Source organism: Lytechinus pictus, chromosome 3 (assembly GCF_037042905.1).
Source record: "Lytechinus pictus isolate F3 Inbred chromosome 3, Lp3.0, whole genome shotgun sequence".
Lineage (NCBI taxonomy): Eukaryota > Metazoa > Echinodermata > Echinoidea > Temnopleuroida > Toxopneustidae > Lytechinus > Lytechinus pictus.
Window position 1 is genome coordinate 40,111,484 of NC_087247.1, and position 20,955 is coordinate 40,132,438.

Genomic DNA, 20,955 nt, shown 5'->3' on the forward strand with positions numbered 1-20,955 from the left:
TCGCAAAACTCACTAATACGAAAATCCCGCCGTGTTTTCCGAACACCTCTTGATTTCGCCACCCGACTAGAAGGGGTCCTAAAGCTACGCACTCGATTTATCATGCAAAAAAGTAGTATTTCCTGTGCCTCAATTTCTAAAATATATTCATATTATTATAGGGTAAAATGAAATTTAAGCGAATATAACTCCAAAATTCTAAACAGGTGTGGGTTTTCTCTGCATTTAAAGATTTACTGCAGCCTCTGTAGAAAAAATTGAATAGGAATCGTTCGTCACTCTGCAGTCACAGTTCCACACACAGAGTGCGCATTTGCCATAAAAACTGCATGCGCGATGAGTGGTGCGTAGCTTTAGGACCCGCGCAGCATTAGGACCCCCTACCATACAATAAACTCAATCTGCAATCAGGTTTCCATACCAGTTCTTCCAAATGCAAGTCGTAGGCCTATTGTATAAACCTATTAAAAACATAGATTTTGATTTTTTAATATTCTTCCCCAGAAATCCAATGTTTCTTACAGCATCTTCTTATAAGATTGAGATGGATAATGTTACATGGAGAGGTAGAGTAAGTGTCATCACCCTGGTATTAAGCATCACCTGCTAAGCAGTTTTTCTTCTCCATCCCCTCCCCCCCCCCCCTTGCCCATTCGTCTCTCCATACCCTCGTCACATAAGGAGGTGTGAGTAATTGGCTGCTTTTATGAATGGAAGACTTCATGTCTGCCAGTGCATCTGATTAAACAAGATGGTCTTCTTAATCAGACCCTTTCTGCAACTGTAAGAAAAAGCATCCGGTTGAATGCTTCATTGATAAATTTTACTATAATCTACTTGTATAAATTTCAAACAAAATTTATGGGGAGACAAGTAATAAAAATGCAATTTGAATTTGACATGTACATACATTCCCAGGGGGGGGGCACTCAACCAAAAAAGTAGTGGGTATGTGCCGCAGGCGAGACAAAAAACGGGGGCCTTGGAGCGGGCTTATTGTAAAAAGGAGGGTCCTCGGAACGGGCTTCGGAACGACAAATGTTTGTGAAAACGGGGGTCCTTGGAATGGGTCGCTTGCGTGTGCATCCCTATGAAACGGGCATACGTGTATATGCAGCTAGGCCAGCGGCACGGGCGTCGGGTGCGCTCGCGCAGAGGCGATGGTCGGACAGCGCTCAGCGGCCGCTTTTCACCAAAATTGCAGCTCATTGTGGCGGATCAATGCGACCGGAACGGCGTAACGAAAAATATGCGAAGCTTTGCATGGAGCGGATTTATTTCTTCTTTTCTCTGATAAGAAGAAAATGCTATGCTTCGGAGCGGCTTTCTTAGTTCTTTTTCTTAATAAGATGAAAATGCTATGCCCTGGAACGGAAATTTGAGTGTAAAAATGGGGGTCCCCTCCGCGGCACATACCCACTATGCATTATATACTGAGTGCCCCCCCGGGCATACATTGCAACACTTGTGCTGAAACATTGTTTTTGTTTCCTTCAATGGTAGTTGAAAGTACCTTTAAAATGCAATCCAATCTTCATTTCAATTGTATCTTTAAATCCAGAATCTTATCCTTCTAGAAATACTCATCATTATCATGATGAAAGCTATGATTTTAGAGATACTGAGATACTAATGGAATCTAAATGATTAAATTTACTGAAATTGAAAATCATGGCTAGACCAGTAATCCCATGATCATTATCCCTTAAGCCTGCAAGAATGGAGATCATATTGCACTCAATCATCCAAGCATAAATCATAATAAATTCATAACTCTTTATGCCTCATTAAATATCTACAGTCCATTTTCCTGGGCGACTGCAGGACTTCGTCCAGGTAATCAATAATCCCATTATCTCATTGCCATAGCAACAAGGTCTTTCTTCCTTGTAAAAACCTTTTACTCGCCACCCATGTACACACTAGAATCCACTTACCCAAGCTTCATTTCAACCCATGAGATTGCAGTGCACACGCTAACAGGTCACGTGACAAAATATTTTGCTCATTATGCGGTGAATGGTGCAATTATAGCGGATCAAGAGTGACCAGAAATGCCCAAAGGCAACATGCATTGTTTTCATCTTTATATGCCGGCTTATAAGCTTGCCGCCAACTGAATTTATCAGGTTGACAGTTTACACAGAGGAAAATGAAACTGGATTGAGAGGGCATTTAAAGAAAATAATATCAATGAAGAAACTTAGCAGGCATATATATCAGAATCAAATAAAACAACTGATTCAATGTTCAAGGTTCTCTAGTAATATACATATTTTATGTGTACAAATGTATCTCTGTAGATCAATGTATGTAAATGAAATTTCACATTTAATATCAAGCGAAAGCCAAGAAAAGGCAAATATATATACTAGTAGAGATTTTAGGCTTGGAAAAATCTTCCAAAAGTGCATGTCACTATTCCAAATCATATGAATGCATGTGCCCTAAAATGGTAATGATATTATGAAAGATATAAACTAAAAAAATTTCTAATTGGATAACTACCGATTTTACATCAAAATCTGTTTCGATCAAGTGTCTAATCAAATAAAATATTGACACATTTTGGCCTTAAACCCCTTCTCCAGCATGAAATGGACTGAAAACATCAGGATGTAATCTTTGTAGTAGATTGTTAATATCCATTATTAAATGCCAAGAAAGAGCTACAAGAATATTTTGAATAAAAAAAAACATTTCCAAGAGAGGGTGCTAGATTTAAATTAAATCCTATGGGCTGAACAATGCTAAATATAAATTCTAATAGCTTAAAAACACATACTTTCAGGGTATAATTAATATTACTGACCCTTCAACAAAGCTATATGTTTTAAGGTCCTTTAAGAAAAGTAATTTTACTCTCATTTCAATGTGTAATTTTCATTAACATGTAGGACAGTCTGTATCATCTTTTAATTAACATTAGAATCTCTTTTTATGTTTGTGTGTCTCCCTCCCTCTGTCATCCATCCTCCTTAACACCCCCCCCCCCTGGTTCTCTCTCCCTCTCTATTTCTCCCCTTTCTCTCCCTTCTCCACTCACTTTCTATGCATGCCCATTCTAAAATTGTTTCCACAAGCGTAACTTAGATGGTACAGATGCCAGTAATATTAGCTGTGTGGCTCAGTCAATACTGACTGGATGCCCTCCCTCTCTCCTTGCATCTAAAGATGGAATCTTCATGTGGGTTACATAAATACACAGTCATATAAAATCACATTTGGTGTTTGCCGACAAGACACAGAGTGGTCGATCAGGTAGCATGTTTGCTGACATACTTTGTTTCATGGCCTGGCTGTAAGACTGCTGTCAATGTCTGTATTGCATTGAATTGAAACACTGCATCACATGATTTGAGGTTTACAAATTTGATCAAGAAAAATTGTGGGGGAAAAATGATGACAAAGAATTTAGATTTAAATTCACAAATGCAGATATGCTTGCTTTAAAACATAAAGAGAATAATGCAGGGTCGATGAACAGTGTTTACTGTCGTGTCATGATAAAAATTTCATTTTCATAATTAATTATATTTTGAGGAAAAATTTACAATTATGTTTAATTAACTTTTTTTTTTCATTTTCAAATACAACAAAACAATTTCTTCCTATTTTTATTAATTCCTTTCTCTCATTCCTGCTTTATTTCCCTTTTAATGCCAAATGCAGTTGTTGTGACCCCTCATTTGCAGGAGAACTGAAATCATTGCTGATACAACTCATTGAAATTTGTGTATTGGTCACTGGCCGGCTTGACAGTTAATTCTATCTACAAAGACAATCTTCAATTAAGGAATTCATGAGTCACCCTACTGCACAGGATGTAACAGGCATTCAGCAGGAAAAACTAATCTATCAAATATTGGCAAATTTTGTGAAGAAACTGGGTGAAGAATGCATGCATCTTGATCCTGTATGGCCTGCATGACTATAACTTATGAGCCGCAACCAACTTTGTGGATTTAATCAAGGAACCAGGCAATCTTCCGCATGGTAGGGCAATTACATCCACCATGTTTCTTCACTTATGAAGATGAGCGACATAATAAATGCAATACTGTATGGTTCAGCATACGCAGTATCTGCAGAGAGGGACTACATGTAGGTTTACATCTTCAGAAGATAGCATTGCATCAATAGGTTTTTTTCAACAAGCTGTTTTTTCAATCATCTGTATCCAGGGTGTTTGTGTGATGAATTCAATGAAATATTCATATTTTTTGTCTTTCACTTTTGACAGCATGATAATGAAGGTACAGAGATGAAAGTTCAAGAAGCAGCTAAGCAGGTGGAGCAATTTCCTTTCCAGATCACAGGGGATGAATTAAAGTTCCATCAAAAATATTACTTCAGTGATCTTACTTCAAAGATTATGTCAGGCAAGGAGTAATATGAAAGTGACACCAGCGTTAACAAACCTGTCAAATCTACAACAAAATTAGCTCTTTTTTAGATATAAAAAATACTGCAAGCCACATCACAAATAAATCTTACAGAAACACGAAAATCATTCTTAGGGCTTATTCATATATATTTATTTCAAGATGATCATGTGCACCTAAATATACAACTGAAATACCACAAATCATTATAAATGTACAACTCTCAAATGTTTGGTGTTTTTATTTGTGTTTAATTAATTGCCACTGCAAAATATTGGTTGAATGAATATCTATAGTAGATAGTAAACAACTCTCATTTTAGGTGATAGCTTTGCAGTGTGTTATTTATTTGCACTTCACTCTAATACTCCAAAAGGACATAGATGAATTAGTCTGATAAAAAATGATTAACTTTGAGAATTGAAACAATTGACATTTTATATGAATATTAACTTTTGGGCCAAGTAAACATATTCTTGATATAAATGAATCACAGAAAATTGGATCTAGCATCAAATAAATGCATGGGTGTTAAAATGTAGATCAACATGCATTTTTTTCTAGTATCCTACCTTCAACTTTCTCCCTGAGGATTTCAAAATATGACCACTTTTTTCCGGGTTTAAAATCAACAAACCTTAAATTTAAGTTATCATACAAGTAGTGGTATTTATTGCACATTCATTCCTTTGATTTATTTTATTCGCTTCATTTTTTGGGGGGGGGGGGGTGGGAGAGAGATTATTCTGGAAAAATACAGCATCTTAACAAATGTATGCAAATATACACCCTGAAATGTCAATGAAATCAAATGAATGAATGAAATTAAATGGATGAATGAAAACAATCAACTACACCTGTAATGAACACAGTATTATGGGCAATCTCTAGCAGCCCCCACATCACACACAACTACAGCATACACGCGTGTAATTAAAATGAAGACACCTTGCATCATCAGTACTACAATCATATCTAATTAATTTGAGGATTTACTGCATTAATTACAGTACACCCTCAGTGTCAGAATTCAATAAACACAGTGTAAACCTGATAAAACCATTCCATCTCATGGTCTATTCACCATTCCAATATGTCATTAACCTCTCTTTAACAAAATGGCTGCGTGGTCGCTTCTCTTTCCTTATTTCTAAGTGAACAGAGTAAAGTTGATTGTCTCTGCTTCAGTGGATTACCTAAAGATGCCTACCGGTGGCCAGCCCCTACAGATAGGATTAGGCTTTTTACCCCAGCCGACCTACCAAGCCGTTGGTGGTAGTTAATATTCATATCTAATGAAAATGAGTCATACGTGTGCCCGGCTTGAGAGGGGGCATGGGCTAGGTTGCTGATCATAAATAATGGGAAGAATTTATTGAAGCATGGAAGAATTATGTGCGGAGTATGAGTGGATTGGTAGTATCACTTGTACGAGTGCTGTGGCATTTCATTGCAAAAGTGTTTTTTGTTCTGAATGAGCAGAAACCACTTGTAATGTTTGTATATTACAGTATATATTCTACATGCAACCAACATGAAGAGCTGAAGAAAATAAATTAAAATGTCTGTCTCTCTCTCTCTTTCTCACACTCTCTCTCTCTCTCTTATAATCATAATACTACAGGTAAAAACTTAGAGAAATGCAAGAATGTTAACCACCAATTATGTTCAATTTGATTACACAATGCTATAGAATTGATATTTATGATAATTCATTTGTAAAGCTTAATCTGTTTCAAATAAACAAAGTCCCTGATTAATGATCTACAGTTTCAAATTAATTTAAAAAGTATATAGGTATATGATTAAAAGGTTGCCTTGGATCATAGTCTGTGTATACATAATTTTCAAAACAAATAGAAACAATGAAATGCTTCGACTTTTGTTATTTCACAGCTCTCTTATTATATTTTGTTTCAGCTTGTCATAATCAACTTACCTGAGGAACTGGGGTAGCTGGAACACTCATTGCTGTCTCTACATCATACTCATTCTCCACAATATTCAGATGCCTTCTAACACTGCCTGGCTGAACAATCATAGATAGGGAACGCCTGTGTACTCTACCCTTCTGAGAACCTAAGGTGCCTTTAGCTGAAGAGCTACCAGCACGACTGCCTGCTCGACTTGAGGTGGTGGAGCGCTTTGCTTCCAACAAGGGGCTTTCCTCGTCCGAGATTGGGGAGCCTGGGTGGGGGTAAGGATGTGCCTGAGGCCGGCCTAGTTGAACATGATGGGTGGACACATTGTCCTTGTTGCTCAGGGTACTATGTTTGCTGGATCCTTCTCCACCAAAACTGGAAGACTGGAGGGGCTCGCCGTTTTCCTCGTCAGCTGGAGAGCTCTGAAAATAGAAATGATGTGCCTTAGAGTTTGGAAAAACATTCTGAAAGTTGGTAATTGGATTTAGCGGCTTAATCATTAATTACAAGAGGTATTTCCATTTGGAAGCAGAAGTCATTGCTTATTCAACAGTCAGGTGGATCCATTATAAGGCATGAATTTAACAGGTCATCAGCATGAGAAAATAGCACTTCTAATAGCAATGCACTAATAATTAGCTAAATGGATTTGACAATTTTCCAAAATCATAATCTGGTTGCAAGACTTACTACCTTATGATATGAAATATATCTAGAGTATTTCAAATTCTCTTCAATGTGTCAGGGTATCTTCTCCTCTCAGTATACGATCCTCCCAATTCTATCTTTAGTACTTCATTATTTTGCATAGATCTTTGAGTCTCTCAATTCCACTCACAACATTCAATATTTAATTTGAAATCATACTTGTTCTCTAGTAAGTGCTATTTACTTTAGTCCACAAAATGTGCACTTTTTTTCATCTACTCAACATTTTATTTCATCAGTTATATGATTTCTGTATATTGTGAACAGTGTGGTCTATTATACAACTATATGAACATATCCCTTTTATTATGAAACAGTTAATGTACAATCTTCTATAAAATTCAAAAAAAAAATTGATGAAATACGTAACTAATATCCAGATACAAATATGTCATTATGTATCTTCCTCAGTATCTCTTTCATGCAGTTTTGGTCTTCTCATCTGAAAATCAGTTGGAGTTGAAATTCGGCACTGTGTTTACCAAGTATCTTTTCAATAGCCTTTTTCTCCCCATGTTCATATTTCATCACACTGTGGAACAGACTATCACAGTGGCCCGTATTCTGAAGTCTGGTTTAACTTAGACTATGGTCTAACTCTGTGCTAAAATTATGGGGAGCCAAAAATTCAAAAATTTGGTTTATATTGTATATTTCTTATGTTTACTATTTCATTTTCTTTTGCTTTCATAATGAAGAAAAATAGTTCAGATATCATTCCCAGATAATTATGAAGAATTTGAGTGTCAAATGAGTTAATATAGTAGATTTGCACTGTTACAGATGTGTGCCCAAATTGGCTATCCATAGTTAACCACAACTTAAAACCAGGGTTTGATTTAAACCCCAGTTCATAATATGGGCCAGTGGGTTTAATTCACTGTAAACATTTATTTCCTTTATCATGAAAGAGTGACTCCTTTGATATAAACTAACACATTTTGTACACAGTGTGTGTATACTTGCACATAATGGATTCAAAGATAGTCTTATATGACCACACATATATATGGTCACACTGTCATGAATTTGCATACATACGTGGGGTATACAGTATATAAAAATTCTAAACTCCATTTCATGTGTGGGTTTATACACAATATAAGACAAACTGGCTATATACAGTGTTGAAAAAATAAACTATATTCTCTCAATGTCCCACATTGTTCCAAAGTGTGGCAATGCTCCTGCAACAATGTTGAATGTTCACACCACTAACTAGATGGCATGTGCAAACACTTTCACTCCTCATTTCCAGTAAGTTAAGATATTATTCACACATAGGATATTTAGTATTATTTAGTATATTTGAATATTATAAAAAGTTATATTCTAATTCCAATAATGAGCTTTTCAAATACATTTCTAAAAATCATGCTCCTGAAGGCATGGTAGATGCCTAGACTTTCTACAGTACTAGCACTTGCAGGAAACAATAACTTGTTCTAAACCCCATCCTATGAACCAAAGTTCTATTGATGAAGGAAATAATGTAATAGGTCATTGCACAATACAACACTGGATTTACTCGTTTGGCTTTTTAAATAATTTATTTTTATTTGGAGGGAGGCATTTACCCTTCTATATATACATATACCAGTCCACTATGACATATCAGTGGATCAGAGGCACTGATCTTGGGGATGGCAGCCCCTCCCCATTAAAATATTTTAGGGGGCAAACACTGATTTGCCCCCTCCCCCTCAATAATTCTGACACCATGAAAAATGTATAATATGCAATGGATTTAAATGTTGTAAAAGGCATTGGAAACCACTATAAAACCATTAAACTTGGCATAACAAATACTTAAAACATAAAATCATCAATTTCTTCTGCTTTGCAGATGAAATTCTTCATTATTTTTGGCACTCAATTTCTGAAAATATTTTCACTTTTGCCCCCCCCCCCCCCAATTTGAAACATGGATCAACGTCCTTACCCATGGATACATCTTACATGTTGTATGTCATTTAATCCTTACAATTTCATCTTTTTAGTTCCCTCCTCAATCTCTTTTGACCATGCTCAATCTCAATTATTCCCCCCCCCCCCCATAATTTTTCTGATTTTTTTTTCCTTTTTCTGACTGCCTCCATCACAAAAATTAATACAATTAATAAATCATCAAAACAGCCTTCAATTTAATACAAAATGTATCTGAATTTCTGCTTCCAATTAATTTCCATGCCAATTATAATACCATACTTCAATAACTAGTAATCCCAATATTGCAAAGTGAATTAAAAGAATACTTCCCCCCCCCCCCCACCCACACACACACATCACTACCACCCAGGCCAGGTGATCTTTTGTTGATCCTGTGTCAAGTAGTGAAGAGAACCATTTTCTGCACACTATCTTGGAATAGTTCATTCCATACCCATTCATACATTTCTTGATATACTGTAAACAAGCACCTCACGAAATGAATCAGTATGAATAAGGCATTCTTACCAACATCACTGGTGGCGAATCCCCCGATCCATCTACCAGCGACCCGCTTCCGTGCGGGGAGCTTTGGCGGCGAATCTCCTCCGTCATGCGTTGAGATTTAATGAGTGTGATGGAAAACACTGTTGCTATTTAACATTAGATCAGGTCCTTAAAATCGTTATTTCTTGGAGAATCAATTTAAGATTCGAGTATCTCTTTTGCTTAGATTGTCTATAGAATCACTCTATATCGGTTACTCAGCAAACAAGTGAATACAGATCCCGGTACAGATTTCATCTCACGCGCCCGACTCACTGCCTGGTCCCATCTACTACATCGGCACAGTACATCACAGCATGATTGTACTGAGTGAGCTCGGAAAACAGTACAATATTATATCCTCAATAGTAATTAGTTTTCTTTCCTTTCCTTCCTTTCCCCTTTCCTCCCTTTTCTTTAGTTCTGTTCGCTGTTTCTCTTTCATCTCTTGCGAATTTCTAAGTGTGTTTGTTTGTTAGTGCGATCTTCATTTCATTTCAGTTGTGTGTACGTGTGTTGCCGGGGTGTGTTGGTGGGGGAGCGGAGGGGGCGGCCCCGGAGGCCGGGGCGGCTCGACCCATAGCCTTTTTGCCGTATCAATATAGCCTTTTTTCCAGTTTCATTATTGAATCATTCAGCAATGTGATAATCATGCACTCTAAATTCCAAGAATTTGAAATAAATCCAGATCGGCTGTGAATAGTGACCAGCCGAATATTAGATAGGCTATAGATTTAAACCTTGTTGATTTAAATATAAATCTAGGAGATTCGAATTTAAATCTTAATCTGAGATTTAAAAGTTAATGCTTAAGATTTTAAATGATAATAATAATGACAATTTCAAAATTCGGCTGATCACTATTCACAGCCGATCTGGAATTTAGAGAATGAAATTTATTTTTGGGAATCTATATATTATGTGAAAAACAATTATGATTTCAAATATATGCCTTTGTAAATTGTTATTTTATGTTATTGCATGTTAATGACGACTAAGTAGGGGTAGACCTACTGTAGGCCTATATGAGATCGCCTGTGCGATTTGTAAATGTATTTATATTGTTACATTTTGCATTGCTTTCGTGATTAACTTAATACATTATTATTGCATAAGAATACCCAACTATTTTACGTGTACACTATCTACATGTAGTATAGGCAGGCCTATACTCGATGAATGAAAATAGGCTTTTGCCTTTGTTCACATCTATTTTTAATAAAGAAAGTTTGAAGGCGAATCAAACTGACTTAGGACCTATATAGTTTAGATTTACCAAACGAAGAAAATTAAATAAGTTCATAAGTTCATAGGTTCATAGGTTCATTTTATTTGTCTTCCAACTTTGAGTTTGAATACATGACAAACATATAAGTGTGTATGAAACAATGAGCAGAGTACATGATAAAACAGGTATATATAAAACAGAGTATGCAGAAAACATTGTTTTTAAATACATTATACAGCTTAAGACAGAAAAGAAATAATTTTAAAGGAAGACGAGGAGACCTAAGTGAAGCAATGCTTGTAAATTAAGGTTCCTCATTACGAATTCAAAGAACATTGGATAAACAACAAAGAAATGGCAATATAATATAATATGATAACTAAAGAGAGAGGAGGGGAGAGAAGAGGGACACATTTATGTACAAAAGGGACAAAAGAGGGGACATGAGGACAGAGACCAGCCAGGCCCGGGAAAGGGGGGGGGGTGTTAAGTATTGATAATTTAGCATTAACTGATAAATAACACACGAAAAATAGGCTTTACGAATCACTTCCATAGTTACTCAGTAAATAAGATTTCAATTTTCGTTTAAACACTGTAGAATTGACAGCATGTGTAATGTCAGGGCCAAGTGCATTCCAAAACCTGGGTCCAGTGCAAACTAGAGTGCCCAAAGTGAACTTTGTTCTGGCACGAGATATATGGAGAGTGGAAGATTGTCTAGTATTGTAATTGTGTACTTGACTATTTTTCTTAAATATCAGTGCCAGGGCTGATGGGGAGAGAGTGGATTTCGTGTTTGAGTCACCGATTTGAGGACCTTGGGCCATCTCTAGGCTCATTAAACTATGCTTTCTAAATGAATTTTGATTTCGATGAATGCAATAATCCCATTATTAACAATGTGCCTCGATGTCCCCCCCCCAAAAAAAAAAAAAAAAAACAGTTCTGAAATTTATTTGTAAGATTAGACCCTATATACCGTGATGATAACTACTTCTAATTTCAACAATGATTATTTTATTTTTCTAGAGAGGCTTTGCAAAATTATTTTCTTGGGATAAAGCCTTTATCTGATCATGGCGAAGCTCCTTTAATCTAGATTAAGACAATTTAGCCTCTCAGTCTCAAGTCATCCCAACCATTCGGAACCACTCCAATTCCTCATGGAGGGAGACTCCTGGCCATGAAGGGGCCCAAGCAGCCGCGGTCACCCCATTGCCGGGCCCCATTGGCTAAGCAAGGAGGGAAAGGGAGGAAGAAAAAGAAGAAAAGTGAAAAGGAAGAAGAGGAGAAATAAGAAGAAAACAAAAAGATGCATGATTGTGAAATTATAGCAAGACGCGGATCCATCTGGATTGGACACAATAGTTTTGAGAGGCCGATTATTGTGCCAAAACAATAAACAATAATTATGGCCCCTAAAATGGTATTATGTCGAACTGATATGGCCGGTGGATCCGCACCTCCCCCCCCCCTCCCTCTCGCTTCTAAACAGTCTGCAGACTCGCCCCTGGATCGTTCGGAGAGCATTGTGATTCTGTTCAAGGTCTTTGGTCTGAAAGCTACAGGGCGCCATCCGCGGTGAATACTTGCACCATAGAGATATTTTTATTATTCTACATTCAATTCAATTCAACATTTATTTCCAAAGATAAAAGCATTAATACAATTTAAAAAAAAATTAACAACACAATGGAGGTAGCAACTCTGAAAGCAGTGCTTTTGACGAGTGCACCGTGACATAATAGACAATAAAGACATACTACAAAAAAAACTTATCCATAAAAAGTACATTACATAATAAGGGAAACAAACAAAAAAGAAAACAAATCAGGCCACCTTTATATACATTGTATCAAATTAAATAGTAAACAAATCGTCAAACCAATCAACCCACAACTGTAACTGGACCTTGAATTTATTTGTAATATCTCATTAAGTGGAGTGGTGGGGCTAGATGCTCAAAATGTGACGTCATTTTTTCTCAGTAGAGTTGAACAATCCAAACTCCCTCTTTTTCCCAAATTTTGTCCCCCCCTCCCCCTATTACTTTAAACATAATAGGGGCAGCATGTTCAATGATATATTATGTCTGATTTATTGTCAAAATGTACTTGTTATATTCATGTTATATTATATTGTTATGTAGAATAAAAGTATAAAAGTATAAATCAAATCTAATCACCCCTGCTTCATGCATGTATATTTCGCGAGTGAGGGATTCCGAAAAAAAAAATTAAATAAGAAGTTGTTTAGGGTGAATTACTATTAACAGGGCATCCTCTCCCTTGTAGTAATTTTGTTTGTTGATTAGAACGTGAGAGTCGACCTACACTATAGCCTACAAAGGCGGGCCAGATAAATATTTTCATCCATATTTCCCCCGACAGGCCGCTAAAAAATATTTGTTGTTGTTGGCCTTTTAAAAGGTAGGCCTACTCCTATGATTAGTCCTTAGTAAAGAATTAAGCTACATCTTTGATTTATTTTTACAAACATTTCTTATAGATCTATCTAAAGCTTTCGATTCTATGGACCATTCATTACTTTTATTTAAACTTAATCAATATGGAGTTCGAGGGATCGCGTTAGACTGGTTTAGGGATTATCTTTTAAATAGGGTTCAACATACATTTGTCCACGGTGTCTTATCTTCTTCATTGAATGTTTCCGTTGGGGTACCGCAAGGATCAATTTTAGGCCCCTTGTTATTTCTTTTATATATAAACGACCTTTGTAAATCATCTAATTTGTTAACCTTTTATCAATTTGCTGATGACACAAGTATTTTTTATTCTTCTAAAGATTTAAATAATACCATCTACATCCTGAACAATGAACTCCAAAATGTTTCCGATTGGTTGAAAGCAAATAAGTTGTCCCTGAATATCAATAAAACTAGATGCATCTATTAAAAAAAAAAAAATCTTTAACACGAACCCATACTGACAAATCTTATAATTATAATCCAATTGACAACGCTCATATTCACATTTATATCGACAATAAACGTATCGAATTAAGTAATTCCATTAACTTTTTAGGTGTCACATTGGATAATCTTTAGAGTTTTAAGTACCATATGATAAATGTATTACATAAGATAAATAGGAATACTGGTTTAATTTACAAACTTAAGCATAGTTTACTTCATAAAAATCTGATAACTCTATACCATTCCATAATTTTCCCTTATTTAAAATATTGCAATATTGTCTGGGCTACCAATGTTACCTCATATGAATTGGACTCAATATTCAAAATTCAAAAGAAATGTTTAAGAATAATTACCAATTCCCATTACCTAGCACCATCCGCACCTTTATTTAAGAAATTGTCTTTACTTAATATATATGATATTAGTAAGCAAGAACTCGCAATATTTATGTATAAGTACAAGAAGAGGTTGTTACCCACTCCTTTATCAGATCTTTTTCAATACAATAATCAAGTTCATAATCATAATACCCGTTCTTCCAATAAATTTCATTTATGGTCCATCAAGTCTAGTCACGAAGCTAATCATTGAGTTATGTAGGTCCCAAACAATGGAATGAGATTCCCCAAATAATAACTAATTCACAATTTATATCATCCTTTAGAAAACAGTACAAAATTTTTCTAGTAAATGATTATTAATTTTCGCAGTTGATATCAATGCATTACTTGTACCATATCTACCCCCCCCTTCGATTCGTGTCTTTTTGTATTCTTTGTTGTTGTTTTTTTCCTCCTTTTTCCTACATTGTATTTACTATAATGATATGACATTCTGTTTTTTTACATTCAATATTGTTGTCGTTTTACTATGTTTTGGCGATCCAGCCTTACAGGTTTCTTATAACCTTCATTGGAAAGCCACGCAATTTATTTTATTATCTAATGACATTATTTGATATTTCTTTGTATTTTTATCCTATTTTGCGAAATAAAGATTGAATTGAATTGAATTGAATTGAATTTCTCATTAAGCCTAAATTTCATGTATTTAGACAGGAAAATTAAACATTTCTGAGCAGTTTTGTAGTCATGAAAAAGATGCGTACTATATCATACTGACCTTATAAGGGTTTTATTAAGGATTTCTTTTAGTGACTATGAATTGTATACATATTTCATCGATCGAATATAAATAAATAATGCGAGCGCGAATCGCGAGCTGAAAATTTTGAATATTCCGATCTGAAAACTGGACATTTTAAGCACTTTTGTAACAATGAGCAGGAAGGATGTCCTATACTTAAAAATTGATGAGATCGCGAAGCATGAGCCTATACAAATTTGATTTTCTAACGTAAAATGCTTATACTTCAGAAATGGTATCTAATTTTGAAAAAAGTACATTATTTTTATTTCATTGCGAAAAAGTTTTTTTCTTTCATTTTGAAAAAGGGCATTTTGGTCCTACTAAAGATTTTGGAGGGACAAGTGCCCTGTTCGGCCGACCCTGTACTATACAGTATGGGCCAGTGGCATAAATCCGGTCCGAGGGGGGGGGGGTTAGGTGGTGGAAAAAACATTATATATAATTTTTTTTTTATATGGGCCAACCGACAGAAAAATCAAGCGCTATTAAAAAAATAGGTCGCAAATAAAAAGGGGTGGAATAATTTCCTTTTGCTGACATTTTATTAGGCCTATTATGAGTCTCAATCGTATACTGCTTAATTTCCTATATACATGTAATAAAGTATGATCGAGCTCAGCGAGACTGTGAATTCATGGAGATTACGAGATATACGCAACAATATAAGAAGTGCCGAATATCATTGTATGCAGACGATACTTGTAGGCTATAATTTATTACCCTGGTAAGGCAACGCAAACTATTGAAAATGTAATAAATAATAAACTAATTAAGTGCTGCTTTTATTAATCATGTAAATATAGCTTGTTGATTTGTTTGATTTATATTGTAATTTATATTTTGATCAATAAAGATTGAACGAAAGAAAAAATGTTATAAAATCCGATTTGATACGTCTTTCAAAAGGGCTGAACTCAAACAAATTATTTCTCAATACTACAAAATGCAAGGTGTTAATTGGATCTAGAATCAAAGTTAAAGATAAAACACTTAATGTACATACATAATCGTACACTCTTAAAAATGTTGGGCAACACACTGTCCACGCAACTGGTTAAAACTTTATCCAATTCTTGGTAGTTTTAAACCAATAATGTGTGCTTTGGGTGAAAACTACAAAGTTTTGGTTAAAAACTATACCCAAAGTTTGATAATTTTTAAACCAATATTTATTGTTGTGCAAACAGTATGCTGCCCAACATTCTAAGAGTTTAGACAATAATCTTGATCGGGATGAACATGAAAGATTTATCAAGCAATTATACCTTTTGAAAACTTATTATATACCAAAAAATATAGCACTATAGTGTTTTACAAAACAATATTACAAAGTAAATTATTATGACGTTGTTTTAGAGAAACCTGGAGAAAACAAATCTGAAATGAAGCTCCAAATTTTACAATCAGACATAATTTGCTATTTTATCATCATTTTAAAGGTTGATATACCTTAAATATCAGAATATATATACACACTCAGTTCACATGATGTATAAAATAGTTAATCAATATTACCCAGATTACTTGCTAAATTTATTTTAACTAAAGCACTTTAATTACAACGTGAGAAACTCATTCAAATTTTTTTTTACTGCCGAAATTAAGTACAAATTTCAAGGATAAGTGTTTTAGCTATATTGGAGCAAGATATTGAACTCCATTCCACAACACCTTAAACGCGAGTTAATTTACCAGAATTTCAAACTGAATATTGATAAGCGCATGCTTGACAAATCACGAGCCATTCATGACTACCTCCCCCCAAACTGTTTTATTTCATTTGTTATTATAGTTATTTATACCTCTATTATTTCTTTTTCGTTTTTTACCCTCTATGTCATTTTAAGTTAGTATTTTTTAAAGTTACTTTATGTTATATAATTCATTTTGTTTATATGTAATTTGTATTTTTAGTTTGTATGTATATTATTTGCCGTCATGATGATTGTTTTTTTTTATGTTTGGCAATTATGTTATTTTGAATTGTGTACATATCTGCACGGCCCTTTTGAAGAACAGTCTGCCGGCTGAGGTAGGCCCCGTGCTTAAATAAATGAAATGAAATTTAATTAAATGAAATGAAAAGGGATCAAAGTTTATGAATAAGTATAAACTCATGCACTCCTAAAATACTGACCACACAACAATTGGATAAATTTTCATCCAACTCTGGGTAGTTTTCAACCTATACTGTGTAGTTTTCACCCAAAACACACATTATTGGTTTAAAACTACCCAGAATTTGATTTAATAAGGTGTGGACAGTATGTTGCCCACCATTTTTAAGAGTGTGCATGAAGCGAAACGAACGAGCTTTAACACTCAAACGTCAAGTTCAGACAAAGAAGCATAAACGCTGAAATTATGTAGAACAATGTAATCGGATGTAAAATTGTTAAGTGTTCATCTCTTTTCGCTGATTTTCACAAAAAAGCTAGGTAATGAAAGCCGATGGATGATGTCACTATATTTTTGGGGGCAGATTTGCAACAAGGAAGTTCTTTATTTCACGGGTTATTACAGCTTTGGCAAATACACATGTACAGGGGCAAATCAATAGTTTGTCAAAATATAATGTGGGAAACATTAAAATATATGAGATGCAAGAAAAGTGCTTTGATGACGTCATCTGCATCCTCATTATTCATGTTATTTTGACTACCGACAAAGATTGTGATTCTAAGTGATCGTGAAATCAATTGAAAATTATAAAGGTTGTGCCTTTCTTGTTATCCGATTTTTATTACATTTTCAGCGATAAGCATGTTTTTCTTTAATTTGTTCAAATAAAGTTTTGGGTGACTTGGGGACTAATGGTTAAAAGTAACCCTCGATCCTTTGAAAAAAAGATTTAGGGGTATACACGCTTATTCGTAAGAAGATGAAAAGGAGGCATTTATAAATAACAAAAGTGACAGAAACATTTTATATAGGTTAAAACATTAATCATGTTAATACATTATTTGGGGGCCTGAATTCTCCTATAACCATAACCCTAAACGATCTCAAGCTATTATTTTGTGGGACCCATATCCATGGGCATAGCTAGGTTGTTTATAGTAGGGGGAGAGGGTGGGAGGGGGTGGGAGGCCCCATGAATATCGGTACCGATTACCGACGAAAAACCAAACGCGTAAAAGTCAATGGCTATCATCAAAAGTTTACACTTAGAAATAATCCCGTAAAATGACATATTTGTAATATCCTGAATTCTTTTTCCATATTTAATCATTTTAGTACAGACCTCTTTCAGCAAATGACGATATAACTGACGAAAAATCTTTCCGCTTGAGTGAGCATCACTTACTTTTGAAAGTTCGTGAAAGTGATTTGCGCAGAACTTGGAAATAGTTATTAAGGAAAAAGGTAGGCGTAAATTATGAAGAACATAATGGACTTTAGCTAGGAAGATTGAATTGAAGATATCTTTACCTTTTTAACTTATTTCCTTGCCAAAACATTTTTAGAGCGCCATTGTGCCCCTTTCCCAACACACTGAGGCCATCGTGATGATATCTGCTTAACACGGAGCTATGATTCACATGAAAATTTGGGCTTGATTTTCATTTTGTTAATCATTGTCAAACATGTGAAAAGTGTGGAGAAACAAATATTAAATGAAATATGAAATATGGTCCCACTTTTAATGATAAAACTTAGTGAAATGATGCTGGAGATGTCTTAAATAAACTTTTGTTTACAGTAAGTTATGTCCTCAGATCCAGCTGGCGCAAAAAGTTAAAGGTTGTGCTTACCTGGAGTTAAAAATAATGTTAATTGGGTGCCAAAGTTGTTATAAAATGTTTTAATGTATATCTGTTTTATTTCAATTCGCTAAATATGCAAAATAAATGTATGAGAAATGTACCGCACTGTCAGTTTGTTTCTTTGTTTTTTTTCCCTTGACACAGCATGAAAATGACCGTTTCTGCGCAAACCTATTTCTGCAAGCTTTACAAAAATGGACAGTGCTCACTCAAGCAGGGGCGGCGGAGCGAAGTTGAAAATGGGGGGGCAAATTTTCTTTCGAAAAGGGCACTATCTTATAAAATAAAGAAGAAATGACTTATCTAGAGTGATGTAATGAGCCGAAAATGTTGAGGGGGCTGGATATGTTGTAGGGCTTATCCTATAAGAAGCTGCGAGCGAAGCAAGCGAACAAAATTGTTGACATTTTTTATTACGAAAATCCAATTTTGTGATAGATTTTGACAAAATATTCAGAAATAATATAATATTTCACCATTTTCTCTTTCCTTTTTTCCTTTTCTCTTTTTTCTTGGTTATTTTTTTGGAGGGGGCAAGAGACCCCCACCCCATCTGTACGTCACTGATTATCTACCCCACTCACATGACTCATGAAACTTAAGGCTCGTAGGATTATTCTTACAAGTTTTTTTTACTTCCTTAGTAGTAACATATAAAAATGAGAATATTGTTTTCTTGTTTCAAAGGGGCACACGTTAACACATAAAACGGGTCATGGGGTCCTTCTCAGGTGAAAGGGGCACACAACATGTTCGTGAGCCTTGACCTTGAAATTTATTGGTGAATGTCCATTGTACGTACTTAAATTTATTTTATTTGATCTTCTTGTAAGAATCTGTACATTTTGACACCATGATCACCAGCCTGTACCTTATCATCTCAGAGATACCATTATATACAGTATGGTATCTAATGTAAAAAAGGGTCATTGAGCTCTGAAAGGCTTTGACCTGGGAATGTTATTGTTTAATGTGCATTATGGGTACTTAATTTTATTTTATTTGATCTTCCTGTAAGAACCTTTGCATTTTGACACCAAGATCACCAACCTGCGCCTTTTCATCTCAGAGATACAATTTACCGTAGGCCATGGTATATAATGTATAAAAGGTTATTGACCTCTGAAAGGCTTTGACCTTGAATTTCATGGGTGAATGAGCATTGTAGGTGCTTGATTTAATTTTATTTGATCTTCTTGTAAGAATCTGTGCATTTTGACACCATGATCACCAACCTATCTGGGAGATGCATGATACAGTATATTTAAAAGGGTCATTGACCTTTGACCTTGAAAAAAAAGCACTTTTCCCCAACCCGTATTCCTCCTAACTTTGTTTTGGTAAATGTTGACACCCACACCTACTCAAATCAGTCAAAAAAACATTTCCAATAATTTTATTCCAGATGGTTACTAATTACGGGATACTACAGTGCGTATAAAAAAAAACGGGACAGATTTGAAAAGTCTATAAAATTGTTGTTTTAAATTATGATTTCTATATTTTGGTGTCAATAGGTGCTCTGAAGTCTTATCCTTCAAATGACATTAACATAATATAGTTTTGTTCATGCTTGAGCGAACACGGAATGTTTTTGTCTGGGGTTAAAAAGGAGGCTTGCGCCAAAATGGCATAAAATGATAAATATGATGGCCGGACTTCTTGCTAATCAGCAGACTTCCTCTTAACCTTTTCATTATCTTTGCCATAATTTTCAAATTATCCGGTCAAAATTCATTTCCAAATCTACTTATTTACTTGAATATTTCTGTTGTTGTTCCTTTTTAATATGTTCTCTTTAGCTTTGAAAATTCCTTCTTTAGGCAAGAACATTTTTTTTTAAACCGAAGTATGGGAGAGCGTGTTTTTTTTCCCCAAATCCTTTCATTGTGTGCTACAAAGGTTATGGTGCCTTTGAACAGTGGCATTCTGATGGGTGGGGGCTCGGGGGTGCTCCCCCCCCCACCAATTAAAAAAAATCATGACAAAAAAAAGTGGAAAGAAAAACAACAGAAAACATTAAAAAAACGAAATATAATATAATTTTCTGAATATTATGTCAAAATCACAAAATTTGATATTTTAATAAAAAAGTGGAAATTTTTGCTTGCTCACTTCACAACTTTTCAATACATTTTACCCGATCTGCTATATCTTGCTCCTTCAAAATTGACTCAATAGTCAATACACCAATGCCATTGAAAGACATGAGTTCTTTCCTGTTTGTCCTGTCAAGAACATAATTAAACTTGGTGAAGGATTCAATAACTTCTTGAAAATGGATTCATGTTTTTTAAAGATATCATAACATAATTTGTTTCACATAATAAAAGGATTTGAATCATTACAAATTCTCCCAATTAATAATGTAAATCTTCTT

The 20,955-nt window shown here is 34.9% G+C and overlaps 1 protein-coding gene across 1 annotated transcript; it reads right to left on the reverse strand.

The window, feature by feature from the left end:
* Positions 1 to 5,104: 5,104 nt before the first annotated feature.
* Positions 5,105 to 9,802, reverse strand: LOC129256325 (uncharacterized). Its single transcript, XM_054894563.2, has 2 exons — positions 9,473 to 9,802; positions 5,105 to 6,729 (listed from the first exon to the last, which is right to left on the reverse strand). The coding sequence occupies exons 1-2, from the start codon at positions 9,557 to 9,559 to the stop codon at positions 6,316 to 6,318; spliced, it is 501 nt and encodes a 166-aa protein (XP_054750538.1). The 5' UTR covers positions 9,560 to 9,802; the 3' UTR covers positions 5,105 to 6,315.
* Positions 9,803 to 20,955: the final 11,153 nt, after the last annotated feature.